The sequence below is a fragment of the Bufo bufo genome, chromosome 2 (genome assembly GCF_905171765.1).
Source record: "Bufo bufo chromosome 2, aBufBuf1.1, whole genome shotgun sequence".
Classification (NCBI taxonomy): domain Eukaryota; kingdom Metazoa; phylum Chordata; class Amphibia; order Anura; family Bufonidae; genus Bufo; species Bufo bufo.
The window spans coordinates 553,488,266-553,507,848 of record NC_053390.1 but is presented as its reverse complement, the minus strand read 5'-3'; the positions used below and the strand labels follow the sequence as shown (position 1 = coordinate 553,507,848).

General features: G+C 45.6%; 1 protein-coding gene across 1 annotated transcript in view; it reads left to right on the top strand.

Moving 5' to 3' along the window:
* Positions 1 to 19,583, top strand: part of GC (GC vitamin D binding protein) — a 322,446-nt gene that overhangs the window by 167,558 nt on the left and 135,305 nt on the right. Inside the window, exon 8 of the mRNA XM_040418123.1 lies at positions 2,021 to 2,217. Within this exon, the coding sequence (XP_040274057.1) occupies positions 2,021 to 2,217 (197 nt within the window). The remainder of the gene's footprint in view (positions 1 to 2,020; positions 2,218 to 19,583) is intronic.

The following is a 19,583-nucleotide window of genomic DNA, read 5'->3' as shown; positions in this document are numbered from 1 at the left end:
GGAAGGTTTTATTTCTAGGTATGTGGTGACAGATTTCCTTTAAGCTTCTGCAGCTCTCCAGAGGAAGAAGAAAACCAACAGTCAATGGAGGTGGATGAACCTGCCATTAGTGAAGGAATCATAATTTCTGCTCTGCTTCATAGCAGAAAATTTGAAAGATTAATGACTATGATATTCTGTTTGTAAAGATAGGCTGACACTACAAAAGACTTATTAGACTTATTAAGCTAAGGTCAATAGTGTTGAGTGCGAATATTCGAAAAGCAAATTTTATCGCGAATATCGGCACTTCGAGAATTTGCGAATATTTAGAATATAGTGCTATATATTTGTAATGACGAATATATATTTCTTGTTTTTGTTTTTAACACCGTACACATCAGGTGATCATCCTTCCCTTCTTCTAGCTTGTGGGCCAATGAGAAGGCTTTATCACAGCTTAGCAACATACCTAGCAACCAATAGAAAAGTTGCTTACCCCTTACTATATAAGAACCTCCCCAGAAGCTATTTTCTAAAGTTTATTGCCGTTATGAAAGAGACAGCAGTGTCATTGCTGTGCTCTGTGCTTTGTGTTATTACATTAGATAGTTAACTTATATATATAATTCAGATAGTTAGGGGGAGATAGTCAGTGTAGGTTACATTGATCTATAGAGTAGCTGATAGGTTCCAGTGCAGGGTGTTAGGCAGTGTAATAGGTTCTGCTGTCCATAAATACATGCTGCAGACATAGTGCTGTGATGTCACAAGTTGAACGTATTGCAAAAAAATATGCGCATCATTAATTGCCGAAAATTCGCAAGCGCAAATATATTGGAGCACTCTCTCTGCATATAAAGCTATTCTAATGTTCTGCCGTGCCAACCATTTTCTCCAGTTTCAGGAAACTTATACCAGCTTGAAAAATGTAGCATAAGTGACCCATGCCGGTATTTTGCGCGCATTACGCGAATAATACATTGCCGATTTTCGCAATCAAGAATATAATCTCGAATTCTCGAATTTGCGAATATATGATTAATATTCTACAAAATGTTCGCAAAATATTGCAAATTCGAATATTGCCCCTGCCGCTCATTACTAAAGGTCAACATGAACATTCTCTAAAATAGCTACATAGTACATGATAGTACAGTTATGCCCATTAGACAGTCAGAATACCAAACAGGGGCCTGACAAGAAACCACTTCATGGTACTACGGAGTTGCATAGTCTCTACTTTTCATTTGCACACAGTATATACATTAATACATTTAATGTGTCCCAAAAGTTGAATTAATCCAAAAATTTTTTGTATAATTTATCTTGTTACAGATTAGTCTGTATTATTGAACAGAGTTACAGTCACAATTATTAAGGCCTCGAAGGGAAGAGCATTCTTAGGCAGGTAGTCCTTTGTAATATAGTAAAAACTGTCCAAACATTTCAGATATTTAGATGTTGTCAGGGGTATGTCTGACAACGGGCTTGCTGACTGTTTCCTGTAGAGGACTCACTAGGTGAATGGACAGATGCTCATGTTTTGCTATTGACTAGAATATAGATATATTATAGATACTTTAGATACAGTACACAGATAGATAGATAGATAGATAGATAGATAGATAGATAGATAGATAGATAGATAGATATAGATAGATACTGTAGATGATAGATATGAGATAGATAGGTAGATAGATTGTAAAAGATTCCACGGCACTCTCAAAAAAAGTAGATGGAAAAAGAATGTTCTTTAATCACCAGACAGCGACGTTTCAGTCCTCTTACTGGGACTTTTTTCAAGCAGAGGACTGAAACGTCACTGTCTGGTGATTAAAGAAAATCCTTTTTAATTTACTTATTTTGGAAGTGCCGTGGAATTTTTTACTTTTTGTCTTTTTGGTTGGTGGATCGCCTCTTCAGCCGCTGGCACACCGTATCTATTTGACTGCTGTGCTACTCATTACATTTAGATAGATTATAGTATAATATGTATGGATGGAGCACTGTTAATGGTACTGCTTTTACTTCTTTACAGCTATCTGAACATGTTAAACAGGTATGCCACACACTTTCCAAAGATGAGAGGATTTCTGCTTGCTGCAAGAAATCATCAATAGATGCTCTCCTCTGCTTGCATTCCATGCCGGCTGCTGAACCTATTAAACTTTCGACACTTCAACTGCCAACCAGTGAAAAACTGTGCAAGAAAGGCAAAAATCAGGAGCTTAACAAGTAGGTGAAATACAAGAGGATGGTCAGCAAATGAGATGTCGTAAATCAGACAAATATTTAGCAAGCTGCATTTATTTCAACTGCTTAAAAAATATACAATAGATACACAGTTATATTTAGGGGCACCAATCTGTACGTAGAAATTCCTGTTCTCAGTTGAAAGGGGGTACACTTGTATCGAGTCTCTCTGATTTAAACAGCCTGGACTCCATACTGCAACATTTCACCAACATTGCACATTGCTAAGTTGTAGCATTGTATCAGTGGAATTTGTGCCGATGTTGTGTTTAGCACAACTTATTTACAACTCGTTTTGGACCACTCGCTAAATTATTAAAACTATACTTTTATTATTACTTCCATAAAATAAAAGAAACTGGGGAAAGGTTAAAACTTGCCAGCACAGGAACACTGCATTTGTCACTATTGCAAGTTTGTTGACAATTAGCATTGAGCGGATCGAAGTGTCCGAAGTGGACTTCGATCCGAAGTGCCGCAAAGCCAAATTTTCTTGTGCTTTGTGGTAACTAATCAATTTTCACTGAAATGGCGGTAAAAACAAATCATGCTTACCTCATTCATTCGAGCTTAAAGAGGCCGCCGTGGCTATCTTGATTGAAGATCTCGTGCAAAATCTTGTGCGCGGTGACGTATGACGAGTTATCGCGGGATCTTCAATCAAGATGGCCACAATGGCCTCTTCATGCTCAAATGGATAAGGTATTAATATTTTAACTGATTAACCCCTAAAAGCCCTCATTTTTTCATCTCAGATGCTGCAATCAGCAATGAACGTGGCATCTGAGGGGTTCAATGACTGGGGGTGATGCAATCGCCGTTCCCAGTCATTGCGCCAGCTACTTACAAAAAAATGCGCTTTGTGACAAAATAAGTCGTCACAAAACTAATTTCTTTGTGTAATTTGGCGACGTAGCCAAATTTTTGTAAACTTCACTCATCTCTATTGACAATATCACAGCAACACTGCATCTAATAGAACGTATCTCTCTGCTGGAGCCTATATCCAACCAGCAGATGTTTCAACCAGATTTTGTTTCTCTCCTATTGTAAAGGGGGGATATTAATCACCAATATTTATGCAAATATCGGTAATTAATATTCATAAATAGGAGGAGTCAGCTATTGATAACTCCGCCTATTTATGCCTTTATATAACAATAACAATATTTTCACTATGCCTTACACTGATCGCTACACTAGCTGCATGCGCCTTACTAACTATTACCAATAACTACACGTTACACAGATAGATACAAATATAACAGTATTTATTAACAATACACTGCGCAATACACTAACAATACAGCACTAATTATACAGTACTCAACTACACTACACGTTCCCAATTCCGCCCATAAACTAACTATACGATACACACATTCAATATTAACAGCCCACCCACCTAGTACTATAAACTGTCCCTATGGGGTAGACGAAGGTTGACATTGGTCTTACAAGGGTGTAAGCCGACCTCAAAGCATTAAAGGGTTATTAGGGGTATATAGGGTTACCAGGGGAGTATAGGATTACCAGGGGAGTATAGGATTACCAGGGGAGTATAGGATTACCAGGGGAGGATAGGGTTACCAGGGGAGGATAGGGTTACCAGGGGAGTATAGGATTACCAGGGGAGTATAGGATTACCAGGGGAGTATAGGATTACCAGGGGAGGATAGTAGTGGGGTATATATATAGTAGTAGTGGGGAGTAGTAGTGGGGTATATAGTGAGTGGTGAGAGTGGTAGGGGGTATATAGGGAGAGAGAGTAGTGGGGTATATAGTGGGGTATATATAGTAATAGGGGGGTATAGAGTGGTAGGGGGTATATAGGGAGAGAGAGTAGTGGGGTATATTGCAGGGGGGTCCGGAGGGTAATGCAGGGGGGTCCGGAGGGTATATGGAGTGATACTTAGGATTGATGCTCGTTGGTCCAGGGGTCGCTCGTTCGTCTAAGGGGGATCTCCTTCAGCGGCGGGGGGGGGGCGGCACGGCTCTTCTTCCCCAGTGCTGGGTCCGTGGGATATTTATATCCCACGGCCCGCACTGCCGCACCGCCCACAGGGTGGCGCGCGCGCGCACACGCGCGCACACCACTATTGGAGACACGTGGGCCGGCGCAGTGAGATGATGTCACTGCGAAGGGCCGTGCGTCTCCTGAACGAGTGCATCGGGGCCGCGCTTTCATACCAACAGGCGGGGGAAGCCTTTGATCTCCCGCCTGTGGTATTTAGCATTCCGGCCAGCGAGATGTTAATTTCGCTGCCGGAATGCGCATAATAGAAGAAGGGGAGAAACCTCCTCTCCTTCTATCATGTATAATTGTCTCCAGCGGCGCTGGTGACAATTATATCAAAGGGCTCAGATTCTGTGGAATCTGAGTCCTTTGAAGTTATCAGGATGACCAGACCTTAGTCTGGTCATTCTGATACAATCAACCAGATTGCATCTGTGTGAATGCTTGGGGGACATTCACACCGATGCATCTGGTTTCAGATGTATGGAGGGGGGGGGGGAATATCATATAATATATATCTATATATGTGTATGGATGCATGGGGCACATCCATACACATGTATACACCAACATAGGGGACAAATACACATACATCAGGGGGCATAAGGGGCCCAGTTATATACATGTATACATATCCTAATATGTATACACATGTATACAAGGGGCCACTGCCCTATACATATTATAAAGGGGGATTATAGAAATACATATACATATAGAAAAGGGGGCCACAGTATATATGCTAAGGGTGCATATATTTCCCACAGGGGCCACCATGAGTCCCTGTGGGCACCCATGGGCAAACGCGCACAGATGCTTGGCACATCTGTGCACATCATCCCAGGATGCGGTAGTACATGTATGCATATATACCATACATGGCCGCACGTGATTGCATGCATGTATGGGTATATATGCATACGTCTCAACCCTTCCTCAACAATCCCCCTGTTGTCGGGAATACGACAATATCTTGGGAGAAGGGTTGAGATGTATTTGCCTCCCCTTCCCCCTCAACCCCATCTTCAGTGATAGTTCAGGAAGAACTGTAGTGTCCAACAGGTTCTTAGGTACCTCGACATCACCCCTCCAGGTTTCCTCTGACCTGCCGTTCACCGTAACCTACTCCTCCATCCACCGGGCACACCATCTTCTTCTTTAGAACTTTCTTGACCTCTTTTATCTTGATCAGTCCCTCCTACTGTCATCTTGGACTTCCGGAGCGGCTTGACCCTTGCAGTCTTTGACTGGTCTTCCTTATTGGTGACTGTCTTCCGTTGTTAGCCACCCCTGGGGTTGGGGTGACCACACTCTTACTGTCTTTCAGCAATGCTGCCGATCTTCAAGTCCATCCCGCCCCAAAGGAATCTGGAGCGGGTTGACCTTCGCAACCTTAGTCTTTTACTGCGCCAACCTTCAGGTACGACTTTTGCCAACATCTTGTGTTCAGTCTGGGTAGGTGCGGTACTCCCATGGACAGGTTAGTAGGTCTTTACTAGGCAGGTCAGTTCTTCCATAGAGCGGGGTGATGTCTCGGAACCCAAATTCTAACGGTGGAGAACACCTCCGCCACACTACACATCCAGCCCTTCCCTTATGAACTTCACTATTCCAGGGTTCAAGGTGGCAAATGACAAACAGAGGGGCCCTGTCCCTGTCGTGTCCTAATCTAATCCCCATTCATACAAAACATCTATCACAATTCCCCTTCCCCTCCTCCAACCCACCCACACCCAAAAACATTTATATGCAATACTATGAGGTCTCAGGATGGGCAGGGTGTACCTCCCAAAACCTCATACGCACCAGTCCAATATACATCACATAGGGTCTCAAGATCAATTAGAGATTTTCCATCCTGAATCCCCCCCCCCACATGAATTGTCCTGTCTTTAGAATCTTCCTCGGCTTCAGGGTTTGGTGAAATCAAGTCCTGAGCCTCCGGCGATTGTGTTCGTGAAGTGCTGTCTGGTTCTGGCTTATTTGTTCCTTTAGTCTCTTGACCCTCCGGTACATCCACCCCAGTCCTATGTACATGAGACCGACCAGAACCAGTAGCACTATCACCGGGTGTATCAGCAAATTAAAAAACGAGGTTGCCTTAGGACTGTATCCAAAAAGACTCTCCCACCATGAGATCTTTGAGTCCTTGTCCAAAGCTGTGGCAACTGCGGTAATTTTCATTCGGTCATGGGTAAGTCAAATAGTGGCCTGTTTCTCCGTCTCCCGAAGATGTTGTAAGATTTCTTCCTCTTGGCTGAAATCCATCAGGAGCTGTTTAAGTTCTTTGCCGAGGCCAAGGGGAATCTTCTGAAGTCTCACGGGAACATCGGGGCGGATGTCGAGTCTTCTTTCCGGGGTGATTGGGGTTCTTCCTTGCTGTCCTGCGACGTCCAGACCTAGAACGGGGCTAAGGGTACAGTACGCTCCGGGGAAGAGTGTTCCTCGCTCGGTACAATTGAATCCATAAATTGTATATGACCCATTATTCCCTTGGTACCAACACCAATATCCCTGTCCCAAGTATTTTAAAGAGGATGAAGGTATTGGGTTGACCTTCATCTCACAGGTCCCCTCGGTGTTCCAACACTGGTGCCCAAGCACCCGATCTCGACCACCCTGACATAGGATGGCATCCTCTCTCAACCAACATCCTTCTGTGTCAAACAAAGAAGGATGGCCTTCTTCATAGGTTAGAACGCTCGAGGGGAGCTGGGGATGAAGTACCGTTCGGTTGTTCATCACCGTACCTAGATTGATGACACTGTATCCCTGTCTAGTGCGACCGGACACAGGTGCCAATGACGAAGCAGTACAGGTTGAATTTCGACACCCATGCCACTGAACCGCCCACTAGTTGGTATGGTTGATGGCGAAAGGAGAGATCAGTGGACTTATTCGCTGGCGGAGGTTGAATGGGAAGTGGCCGTTGTGTAGTGCTGAGACAATATGTTTAAGGTTGTCCGAGAGTTCGCTTTGGACCTGCGTACACGCCAGAGCAAGCTGAGCCCGATCCTGCTCCTCTAACAGACCCACCACTAACCTCCTAAACTTCTCACGTATAGCAGAAGATAGAGAGGTGGTGGCATCAATGTGCGAATGCTGTAAACCCTCTAGGACGTGGTTTACATCAAGCTGGGTCCTGAATCCTTCCCCGGCATGTCGCGCAACTTCTCCAAGCTTATTTCTCAGGACTTCCATATCCATAGTGTTCAGGGCGCCCACTCCCAAAGCGCCTCCGCCAAGTCCCATAGCCACTAGATCTCTCCTCCCCCTGTTCTTCCTGCGTGGGGGGTCGTCTTTTCTTACCTCTTGTCCCGCCTCTATCCAACCTCTTACCATGTCAATTTGGTTCCTGACGAACTCCTCACACCTGTGATCCCAATGGTCAACTCGGAAGTCATCTACGGAAATTCTCCAGGTAAATAGGATGAATTTGGCGTCCGTGATGATTTTCCAGGGGGATGACAGTTGAGGAGCTACAGGATCTGCCAATTGATGGATAGGGGCAGTGCAAGAGTCGGAATGTGGTTTTACCGGTTGGAGATCTTCTGTATCGTAGGGGACCCTCACCACTGTTGCACAGATCTGTCCCCTTCCTTTGAAGGGGTACCACTGATCGTTTTCTCCAGCCTGTAACACTAGCTTCCCTACAGGTTTTGTTTGGGACAGATAGACCCACTGAGTAAAGGTCCAGCACCCCTCGTCTGCTGTCTCACAAAAAGGCCATTTAAACGAACCATCTATATTGATGTCAAAGTTAATATCTCTACCCCTGGGGTCCTTCCAATCGGAAGACACATATCTCCCCCGGTATTCTTCAGTCATAGGAGTACCATCCATCCATACATCCACCGTAGGGGTGTCTATCCCGTTGCACACCAAATCCCAACTCCAGGGATTAGTGTCCAACATCACCATCTGGGTTTCTTGCTCCCAGTGAGCATAGGTGACAAAATAGTATCCTGTCACCTCAGAAACACAGTTGTCTCTCATGATGGTGATCATGAAAGACCGTATGGATGGAGATCCCCTTAACCGAGCATACCTGGGGTCCTTTGCGTCGGTCCGTACCTTTAAAACTGTGGCTCGATATAAGCCTTCCAGTTTCACCAGACCACTCTGATCGTTCCAGATGGCTTGACCAGAGTCACTGCCGTTTAATTTTAACATCATTATATTGGTTCGTAAATAATCAGTGGACACATGTCCCTGAACGTAACTGGATTCCCTGGTGATAATCATCTGGGAATCTCTTAACATGCAATAAGCCTTCAGGGTGCCTTTTACTGGAATGGGCCTATCAAAATATGTCCTAACCCTTAACCTGTCTAGGCTATCCTTCTCCAGGAAGGTAGCCTTCAGGATGTGCCAACCGCTGTACTCTGCCCCAGTGACATCTTCAGGACTCAGTATTCCCTTCTTAGTGCATAACACCGTAGTAGTGTTAGCTCTCACTTGCTGGTATGGGTGCAAGTGTGGGTCTTTAGATACCCATCTTAAGGATTTGATAGGTGTAGGGTCTGAGTCCTGAAAATGCCTAAATTCCTTGAGACAGAGGGCGTGTAAGTCATGTTGAATGGCAGACACATTCTCCACTGGGGTATAATGCTGAATTACACCGTTGGCAAAACCCTCTCTTTGGAAACCATACAGATACCACTGACCTGAAGTAAAGGCGAAGTTCTCGTATGGTTTCCGGATTTTGCCACCCAAACATTCCACCATTAAAAGGCCGGGTCCATTAAGTGATATGTTTGCCATATCAATGTTAGTCCCCAGGCCCTCCCCTGAAGAGGCCGACCCTGCCGTCAACATGCTTACCGCCAGTGTCACAAGCTGGAGACATATCCCGTTCAGAGAATGCCTAGCTCTTCCCTGGTCAAGTGGTCCCATGGCGTGTCTCCCTCTTGTGTTCTGTAATTAGATGGAGTGTGATCAGTGGAATGGATTTATCATCGACCCACCAAGCCCTATTACCCCTCCCCCCCTTCACCCAACTCAGAACGGTATATGTTATTGAGTTGGGGAAGCTCGGGTGGCTTTGGCTTGGTCGATGTGAATCCACAAGAGTTCCTGCCGTCTATGGGATTTCTTTTTGTTGGTGATTGGCCTTTGCACTTTCAGCATGGTGTCTCCCATTACTTCAAGGACCTTGTATGGTCCTTCCCAGTTTGCGTCCCAGGGGCCAGCCCGACGGAATACTTTTACCATCACCATTTCTCCTACAGCGGGCATTGGCGTTTCCCCCTGTAGATACGGTTTGTGTAGCCGTATTGCTGCGTGAGGCAGTAGCTCTTTCAGGTTCTGTTGAACCTGTTGGAGAAACATGTCTCTGGCGATGGCGTCTTTCGTGGGCTCTGACACTTGAGGTTCGTTGGAGAGACATAGGGGCATCTTACGTCCGGTCATCAGTTCATACGGGGAGATACCGGTACTGGAGGCTTCGGTGGCTCGAATACCCATCAGCACTGCTGGAAGATAGGTTACCCAAGAGGAACCCTTCTCCAGCAGCGCCTTGGAAAGCCGGGTTTTGATGGTCCGGTTCATCCGTTCCACGATACCCGCTGACTGAGGGTGGTAAGGCACATGAAACCTTTGCTTTATGTCTAAGAGACCACAAAGCGCTTTCATTACCTTACCCGTGAAATGTGTCCCTCTGTCTGATTCTATCACTCTGGGGATACCCCATCGTGACAGAACCTGTTCCCAGAGAACACGGGCAGTCGTGGAAGCCGTTTCATTGACCGTGGGGATGGCTTCTACCCATTTCGAGAAGACATCCACTATTACCAATGCGTAACGGCAGTTACGACTTCCGGTTGGTAATGGTCCAATGAAATCGATTTGTATCGCGGACCACGGACCATCCGCAGGTGGAACCCGTTGCAACACTGGTTTCAGGGCGGATGCCCTTGGGTTGACTTGAGCACACACCAGGCACTGTTGGGTAACCTCCTCTACTGAATGGGACATCCCTGGCCAGTATAATTTGTCTCTCAGGAGAGGCAAGAGTTTATTCCGGCCAAGGTGTCCAAACAGTTGGTGGTTCAATCGCGTCAGTTCTGCTTGCAGATGTTGCGGGACCACCGGAAGAGGAAGTTGCTGAGTACCGGTATCGTAACACAGGATCCCTTGTTGTACAGACCAGGGGTGTTGAGGTGATTTGATGTGTGTCATTAGAAGAGGATCCTTAGATTGTTCCTCTTCAAATGACACCGGGCCGTCACTCAGATGGGTACGTGCTGCAATCCGGTGAGTTGGTAGCGGCACCATGCCCGGTTCCCGGAGGGTACCAGACACTGCCGCTAGTTTAGCCAACTCGTCTGCCTTGTTGTTTCCCATTATCAAAGGTTCATCGCCTTTTTGATGTGCCGGGATTTTGATAATGGCTGCTTCCGTCATATGTGCCATGCCCCACTCCCACAGCTCTTTCAGGACCGACACATGAGCCAGAGGTTTGTTTTGGCTGTCTACAAAGCCTCTCTTCTTCCATATGTCAAGATGCAGGGTGAGGGAGCGAACTACATACGAGCTGTCGCTGTATATAGTTCGTTTCCCTGGGGGCTGAAGAAGCAGAGCTTCTTTGACCGCCTCTAGCTCTGCACGCTGTGCTGACATGTGACCCGGTAGCCTGACAAGACTCTGGGTACCAGTGGTCTCATCCAGTACAGCAAAACCCGTGACATATTCTCCTTCCAAATAGAATCGAGAGCCATCAACAAAGATGACTCTGTCATCTGGACATCTGTCGGTTCTGAACATCTGTGGAGAGTCGTCCAGTTCGGGTTGGCCACAGTCATGTTCGGTTCCAGTCAGGTTTAGCAACTGAGACAGAACATACTTGGCCTTATGGTCCACCTGCAGATTCCGGCCACTGAGATCCATGATCCATCTCCCGAATCTCTGTTGGGAGACTCCAGGGAGAGTATCACGGAGCAAGAGGGCTAAAGGAGAATGTGGAGTCTGCAAGGTGAGGGGTCGGAAGCCTACAATATGCTCGGTAGTCTTGACGGCATAGTGTATGGCTGCCAATTGTTTGGCACATTCATCGAACCCTCGTTCGACGGGTGAAAGTAGCCTGGAGAAATATCCCAGCGGTCGGGCCTCATACCCTACTTTCTGAAGAAGGACCGCTGCGATAGACTCCATCCCTGCATGCGCCTGTATGGCCATTTCCCCATCTGGATGTGGAGTAGCCAACACAGGTGCAGAGGATAGGTCCCTTTTCAAAATTGAAAAGGCCTCTTCCTGTGTCTCGGACCAGCCTTTGATTGAGGGTTCTTCCCCTCTAAGGAGCTCATAGAGAGGTTTTGCTTTGGCAGCAAAGTCCTCTATGAATTCCCTCATAAAGTTGGCCACCCCCAGGAATTTTCTCAAATCCTGAAGAGTGCCGGGTCTGGGTAGCTTCACCATGGCTTCCACACGGGCTGTCATGATTCCTTTGGTTCCAAAGGAAATTTGGACCCCAAGGAAGGTTACCTCCGCTTTGGCCAAATTTGCCTTATGGGGACTCAGCTTGAGTCCTGACTTTGTCAGGAGTCCCAGCAGCTCTTTCAACAGAACCAAATGTTCCTCTATGGTTTCTGTATGCAAGAGCAGGTCATCCACGTATTGTAGAAGGCATTCCGGTCGTGAGAACACACTCAGTACAGCCGCCAATGCCTGATGAAAATACGTGGGGCTGCTGTGTAACCCCTGAGGCAGTACAGCAAACATGTACTGTTTGTCCCCCACCGTAAAGGCAAATTTGTACCGGCATGACTCTGTGAGTTCGATAGAGAAGAACCCGTTAGCAACATCTAGAGTCGAGAATACGCGGCTTTTGCCGCTTATTCTGGCCATGATGTCGGGAGTCTGGGCCACCACTGGAGCTGACATTGGGGTGTATTTATTGAGGATCCGGAGGTCTATGGTGAGCCTCCATGCACTAGTGTCCTTTTTCTTGACTGGCCAGAGGGCATTGTTGCATTTTGAATTACCCTCAATAACCACACCCCTAGTCTTCAACTCCTGGACCGTGTCCATAATTGAATGGGTGGCTTCTGGTGGAAATCGGTATTGGCGTTGAGGTGGAGGGTCAGGACCCTGAATGTCCACCTGAACCCCAATCAGTCTGCCACAGTCATTTTTGCTCTGGGCCCACAGTTCGGGATGCTCGTACACAATAGGCTCCAGGTCTAGATTATGTGAGACCTCAGGCCACTTGTGTTCGAGTATGTCAGTATAATTTTCTACTGCTTGCAAAGGTGGTCCCAGACAATGGCGTTGGATAACAAACACCTTAGCTCGTCTGGGACCCTTCCACACAATGCAATTTGCCAGATCCAGGATCCACCCATTTTGTGTCATTACATCGGTTCCGATAATGTTGTCAGAACCGGGGTAATACCACATGGGGATCCTAAGGGTCATGTAACTGGTGATCTGGACGATTACTTCCTCTATTCTGTGGGCCTTCACTCCCCCTTGTTGGTGATCAAATCCGATCACCACACACTGAGGGCTGTTGGGATGTAAATCATGTTTGACATTGGTAATGGAGATTTCCGCACCAGTGTCAAGCATGATTTCAGTGTCCTGATTCTTTATTTTGGCTTTTATGTGGGGTCTCCCTGAAGAATCCAGTATGATAGGACATACTGGCGCCAGATCTTTAGGGATCCCTGATCTTCAGTCAATTTCCACCAGACTCCCCGTAGGTACCTGTGAGGTACATACTGCCACTTGTGGGTTCTTGCTATGGAACCTTGGTGTGGATTCCGGGGATTCCACACCCGTTACCGAATGTGCTGGAACGTTCGCCACAGACACACGTTTTGGTGTCTGGACCTGTGAATATCCCAGATTTCTCTCAACATATTCCCCCCCTGATTTGGCATAATTAGGTTTCATCTTGAAACCGTTATTATTGCCTGTTCTCTCAGAATTAGTCCGGTTATTACGTGACCATTGTGGACAATTCCTCTTTATGTGCCCATATTGCAAACATAGGAAGCATCGAATGCCTCCCATCCTTTCCAATGGCGGGGCTGTGGGGCGAATAGCCGAGTTACCTTTTGTGTGCTGTACCCGTTCATCCTGAGATGAATCGTGTACCGGCGCACGCTCCGTCACTTTGACAGATTTCTTATTGAGCAGTGTATCCTGTCTGCACTGCTCAATAATCATAGCAGCATCCGTGAGGGATGGCTCCCTAGCTGCACTCAACCGGATTGCAGTGTCAAGGTATGGGAATTTTTCCACAAACATACGTATCATACCCTGTGGAATTCCGATACCGTGATCTTTTGTAACCCTTCTGTACATTGCTTCAAACCGACTACACATAGACAGAGGTTCGTCATGTATAGTGGGTTTGAACTTGGACAGGATATCCGGAGTGACGTCCCAATGGCCCGTTGCCAGTCTCATGAGTATGGAGAGACGTTCCTCCTTGTCATAAAACTGTCCATTCATGGGTTGCGTCCTCCCCGTTACCTCATACCTTTGGTTTAGGTGTGTAGGTAACCATAACTTGAATAACTCCATGCGATATTCGTGAGCCACTGAATACTTGTTACAGTGACCCTCGAAGATATCACATGAAGTAAACGGATCTACACTGGGATCATATTTTGGGATCTCCTTGCAGATCCGTAACAGGAAGTTTATCCTTTCCATACTGGAATGGTTAGGATAAAAATCTTCCTGTCTTTCCGGACGCGTTGGCGGATTGGAAGTGGTAAATGGCCAACCACTTTCCTCTCTCCAATCGTTGCCCTGTTCCTGGGATCGGTTGCTACTATTCTCCCTGGGTGTGTGGGTGAAATGTATCGTCCGTTCCACCCGTCCCCTAGTGTCTACTGTATCGGATGTTTGATCCGTGGAAGATCTTGGCGCTGTCGCCGCTATCTCCCCCTGTGCCATTTCCGAAACACAAACCTGTTTCGTGGGCACCATACTGTTAGCACCAGGCCGTGACAGATTCGAGATGACCTGCTGCAAATCCGCAATGGTTTGCGTTTTTGTAGTCAGGTCCTCTCGAAGTTGAACAATCATGTTATCCATAGATACCGTATTGTTCCTGAACTGGTTTATCTCAGTGTACAGTCTGAGCAGTTCCTTATCCATGTCAGAGTAGAAACTCTCCTTGTCCGAGAGTCTAGACTCTAACACGCAAATCTCCCTGCCCCTCTCGACCGTACACTGGGATTTCTCTTGTAGTTGTGTTTGTAATGTGTGTAACTGTTTAATGTTCTCAACACAACAATTGCAGTGGAAGTTTGCAGTGTTGGAAACTTCCTCTGCCTTTGCCGTGCTGTTAAGCGTTTCCAGATGTTCCGGCTTCCAAATGATATCCTCAAAGGTGTGAACCAATTTGGCTAACATTTGGAGCCGTTTTTTGTTTTTTTTAAACATGCTGCGATTAATGCAGAGTTTGTCATGAGCGTATGCCTGGTCCAATAAGGTGGACCATAGCAGCTCAGTGGATTTGTACGTGGTGGGGATGATGGGGTTGTATGTGCTATGTTTGCTGAGGTGTTGCAGTGTGGCGAAGTTCATACTTACTTTTTGACGAGAGGCCATCTTCATTGGTGTCGTTGTTGGTTGTGCTGTTTTGCTGCGTGGAGGAGGTCCTTCAATATTCGGAACGCCTTCTCCCGACCAGCCAGACGTCTTCTGTTCGACTTCAATGACGATGGTTCTCTCTTCAGTGGTGTAGGTGATGACTTCTCTCCAGTGGGCGTGTAAGGGAATCAGAAAATATTAATACGGAAAAATCAGAAAATATTATAGATTCTCTGCTGTAGAGATTGCTCTGTGTCTGGTTCTGATTGGAAAAAAAAAAAAAACGCTTTACCTGTACGAACTATCAGGCAATGGACGCTCAGAATCCACTGACCGCGTCCCTCCTGTCTGACTAGATTACAGCGTAAGCGATTCTCCTCACCAAACCCAAACCCAGAAAACAAACTCTTAGCAGTGGGCCTGGCTCGCCAATGTAAAGGGGGGATATTAATCACCAATCTTTATGCAAATATCGGTAATTAATATTCATAAATAGGAGGAGTCAGCTATTGATAACTCCACCTATTTATGCCTTTATATAACAATAACAATATTTTCACTATGCCTTACACTGATCGCTACACTAGCTGCATGCGCCTTACTAACTATTACCAATAACTACACGTTACACAGATAGATACAAATATAACAGTATTTATTAACAATACACTGCGCAATACACTAACAATACAGCACTAATTATACAGTACTCAACTACACTACACGTTCCCAATTCCGCCCATAAACTAACTATACGATACACACATTCAATATTAACAGCCCACCCACCTAGTACTATAAACTGTCCCTATGGGGTAGACGAAGGTTGACGGTGGTCTTACAAGGGTGTAAGCCGACCTCAATGCATTAAAGGGTTATTAGGGGTATATAGGGTTACCAGGGGAGTATAGGATTACCAGGGGAGTATAGGATTACCAGGGGAGGATAGGGTTACCAGGGGAGTATAGGATTACCAGGGGAGTATAGGATTACCAGGGGAGGATAGTAGTGGGGAATATATATAGTAGTAGTGGGGAGTAGTAGTGGGGTATATAGTGAGTGGTGAGAGTGGTAGGGGGTATATAGGGAGAGAGAGTAGTGGGGTATATAGTGGGGTATATATAGTAATAGGGGGGTATAGAGTGGTAGGGGGTATATAGGGAGAGAGAGTAGTGGGGTATATTGCAGGGGGGTCCGGAGGGTAATGCAGGGGGGTCCGGAGGGTATATGGAGTGATACTTAGGATTGATGCTCGTTGGTCCAGGGGTCGCTCGTTCGTCTAAGGGGGATCTCCTTCAGCGGCGGGGGGGGGCGGCACGGCTCTTCTTCCCCAGTGCTGGGTCCGTGGGATATTTATATCCCACGGCCCGCACTGCCGCACCGCCCACAGGGTGGCGCGCGCGCGCACACGCGCGCACACCACTATTGGAGACACGTGGGCCGGCGCAGTGAGATGATGTCACTGCGCCGGCCCGTGCGTCTCCTGAACGAGCGCATCGGGGCCGCGCTTTCATACCAACAGGCGGGGGAAGCCTTTGATCTCCCGCCTGTGGTATTTAGCATTCCGGCCAGCGAGATGTTAATTTCGCTGCCGGAATGCGCATAATAGAAGAAGGGGAGAAACCTCCTCTCCTTCTATCATGTATAATTGTCTCCAGCGGCGCTGGTGACAATTATATCAAAGGGCTCAGATTCTGTGGAATCTGAGTCCTTTGAAGTTATCAGGATGACCAGACCTTAGTCTGGTCATTCTGATACAATCAACCAGATTGCATCTGTGTGAATGCTTGGGGGACATTCACACCGATGCATCTGGTTTCAGATGTATGGAGGGGGGGGGGAATATCATATAATATATATCTATATATGTGTATGGATGCATGGGGCACATCCATACACATGTATACACCAACATAGGGGACAAATACACATACATCAGGGGGCATAAGGGGCCCAGTTATATACATGTATACATATCCTAATATGTATACACATGTATACAAGGGGCCACTGCCCTATACATATTATAAAGGGGGATTATAGAAATACATATACATATAGAAAAGGGGGCCACAGTATATATGCTAAGGGTGCATATATTTCCCACAGGGGCCACCATGAGTCCCTGTGGGCACCCATGGGCAAACGCGCACAGATGCTTGGCACATCTGTGCACATCATCCCAGGATGCGGTAGTACATGTATGCATATATACCATACATGGCCGCACGTGATTGCATGCATGTATGGGTATATATGCATACGTCTCAACCCTTCCTCAACACTCTCCTATGTTTATTAACAATGTTACAATATTGTTCCTCTTCTCTTGGCAGTAGTGTATCTTATGAAGCATTTCTCTCTGCTGGATCTCCTTAATAGAGGCCATCAGATGTTTCTCTGCTGTATATTTAACAATGTTGCAACATTATTGCCCTTATCTCAGCAGCAATGTATCTTGTAAGGCTACTTTTAAATTAGCATTTTTAATTCCGCTATTGAGATCCGTCATAGGATCTCAATAGCGGAAGAAAACGCTTCAGTTTTGTCCCTATTCTTTGTCAATGGGGACAAAACTGAACTAAATGAAATGGAATGCACAAAAAAGCATTCCGTTCCGTTTGCTTGCGTCCCTATCGCGGACATAAAAAAGCTGCAAGCAGCGTTTTTCTGTCCGTCCTGGGATGCGGAGCAAGATGGATCTGTCCTGACACACAATGTAAGTCAATGGGGAAGGATCCGTTTTCTCTGACACAATAGAAAAAGGATCCGTCCACCATTGACTTTCAATGGTGTTTAAAACAGATCCGTCATGGCTATAGAAGACATAATACAACCGGATCCGTTCATGACGGATGCATGCGGTTGTATTATTATAATGGAAGCGTTTTTGCAGATCCATGACGGATCCGCAAAAAACGCTAATGTAAAAGTAGCCTAAGATGTGTCTCTCTCCTGGAGTGTATCTCCCTGCTAGTGACCAGTAAGTATATGCGTCTCATATATTCTAACAGGCGCCGTTGGCTGATATAAAAACACTCAGGTTTCGCCAGTTACACTGGTGTCTTCAGGGATCGGGCAATAAGCGCTTGTTAGTTCCTTCAGCCTATCTCGCCCATCAGCGCTTACTGTCTGATCCCCTGAAGACACCATTGTATTTGGTGAAACATGTCGGGGGGCAGTGATTGAATGTTTTTATATCAGCCAAAAGTACCTGTTAGAATATATGAGACGCATATACTTACTGGTCGCTAGCAGGGAGATACATTTCAGTAGAGAAACATGTCTTAGGCTACTTTCACACTTGCATTGTTGATCATCTGCCAGATCTCAAAACCGGAATAAAACGGATCCATTTTGATTTTGCACATGAGGATGTCTCCGTTCTGTTTGGATGTGGTTGTGTGACATCAAAACGGGAAAAAACTGATCAGTCACTAAATACATTAAAAGTCAATAGGTGACAGATCTGGTTTTTTAGACTCCTAAAAAAAACTGATCTGTCACAGTTTGCAAATCGCAAACCTTCAGGTCATATTTGCAGCCACCAAATACTTACTAGAAGTGCAAAAATCGTCCCACAGCATCGACATTCCAGAGGGGAATCAATGGCAAAATTTCCCCCCAAAAATGTCTTTTAATCAGGGGCCATTTTTATGCATCTTAAAGGAAAAATGTGCCCTGTTGGAGCCTAGAAAATTTTAATTTTAGACCACGGGAGTACAGGCCCCAAACATTAGGCATTCACCAGACAGAAAACAAGTGATTTTGTGGCTGGAGGTATATTAGACGGTCATTGGATATCAATTTTACTGCAGGCCACTGGAGTACAGGCCCCAAAAAATATTCATTCACCGTACAGAAAAGTACAATTGATAATGTGGCTGGAGGTACATTAGGCGGTTACCGTATAACAATTTTACTGTTGGCCAGTTAAATTACAGGCCCCAAAAATTATTTATTCACCGTACAGAAAAGAACAATTGATATTGTGGCTGGAGGTACATTAGGCGGTCACCGTATAACAATTTTACTGTTGGCCAGTTAAATTACAGGCCCCAAAAATTATTAATTCACCAGACAGAAAACATCAAGTGATTATGTGGCTGGAGGTATATTAGACGGTCATTGGATATCAATTTTACTTCAGGCCAGGGGAGTACAGGCCCCAAAAATTATTAATTCACCGTACAGCAAAGAACAAGTGATTATGTGGCTGGAGTTATATCAGACAGTCATTGAATATCAATTTTACTGCAGGCCATTAGATTACAGGCCCCAAACATTAGGCATTCACCGTACAGAAAACATCAAGTGATTATGTGGCTGGAGGTATATTAGACGGTCATTAGATATCAATTTGATTGCAGGCCAGTGGACTACAGGCACCAAAAATTATTCATTCACCATACAGAAAAGAACAATTGATAATGTGGCTGGAGGTACATTAGGCAGTCACCGTATAACAATTTTACTGTTGGCCAGTTAGATTACAGGCCCCAAAAATTATGCATTCACCGTACATAAAAGATCAAGTGATTATGTTTCTGCAGGTGTATTAGACGGTCAATGGATATCAATTTTACTACAGGCCAATGGACTACAGACCCCAAAAATTATTCATTTACTGGACAGAAAACATCTAGTGATTATGTGGCTGGAGGTATATTAGACGGTCATTGGATATCAATTTTACTGCAGGCCAGTAAAAATGCATGTCAAATACATATGTTTAAAATAATGATAAATATAAAATTGGATTAAAAACATGGCTAACGAA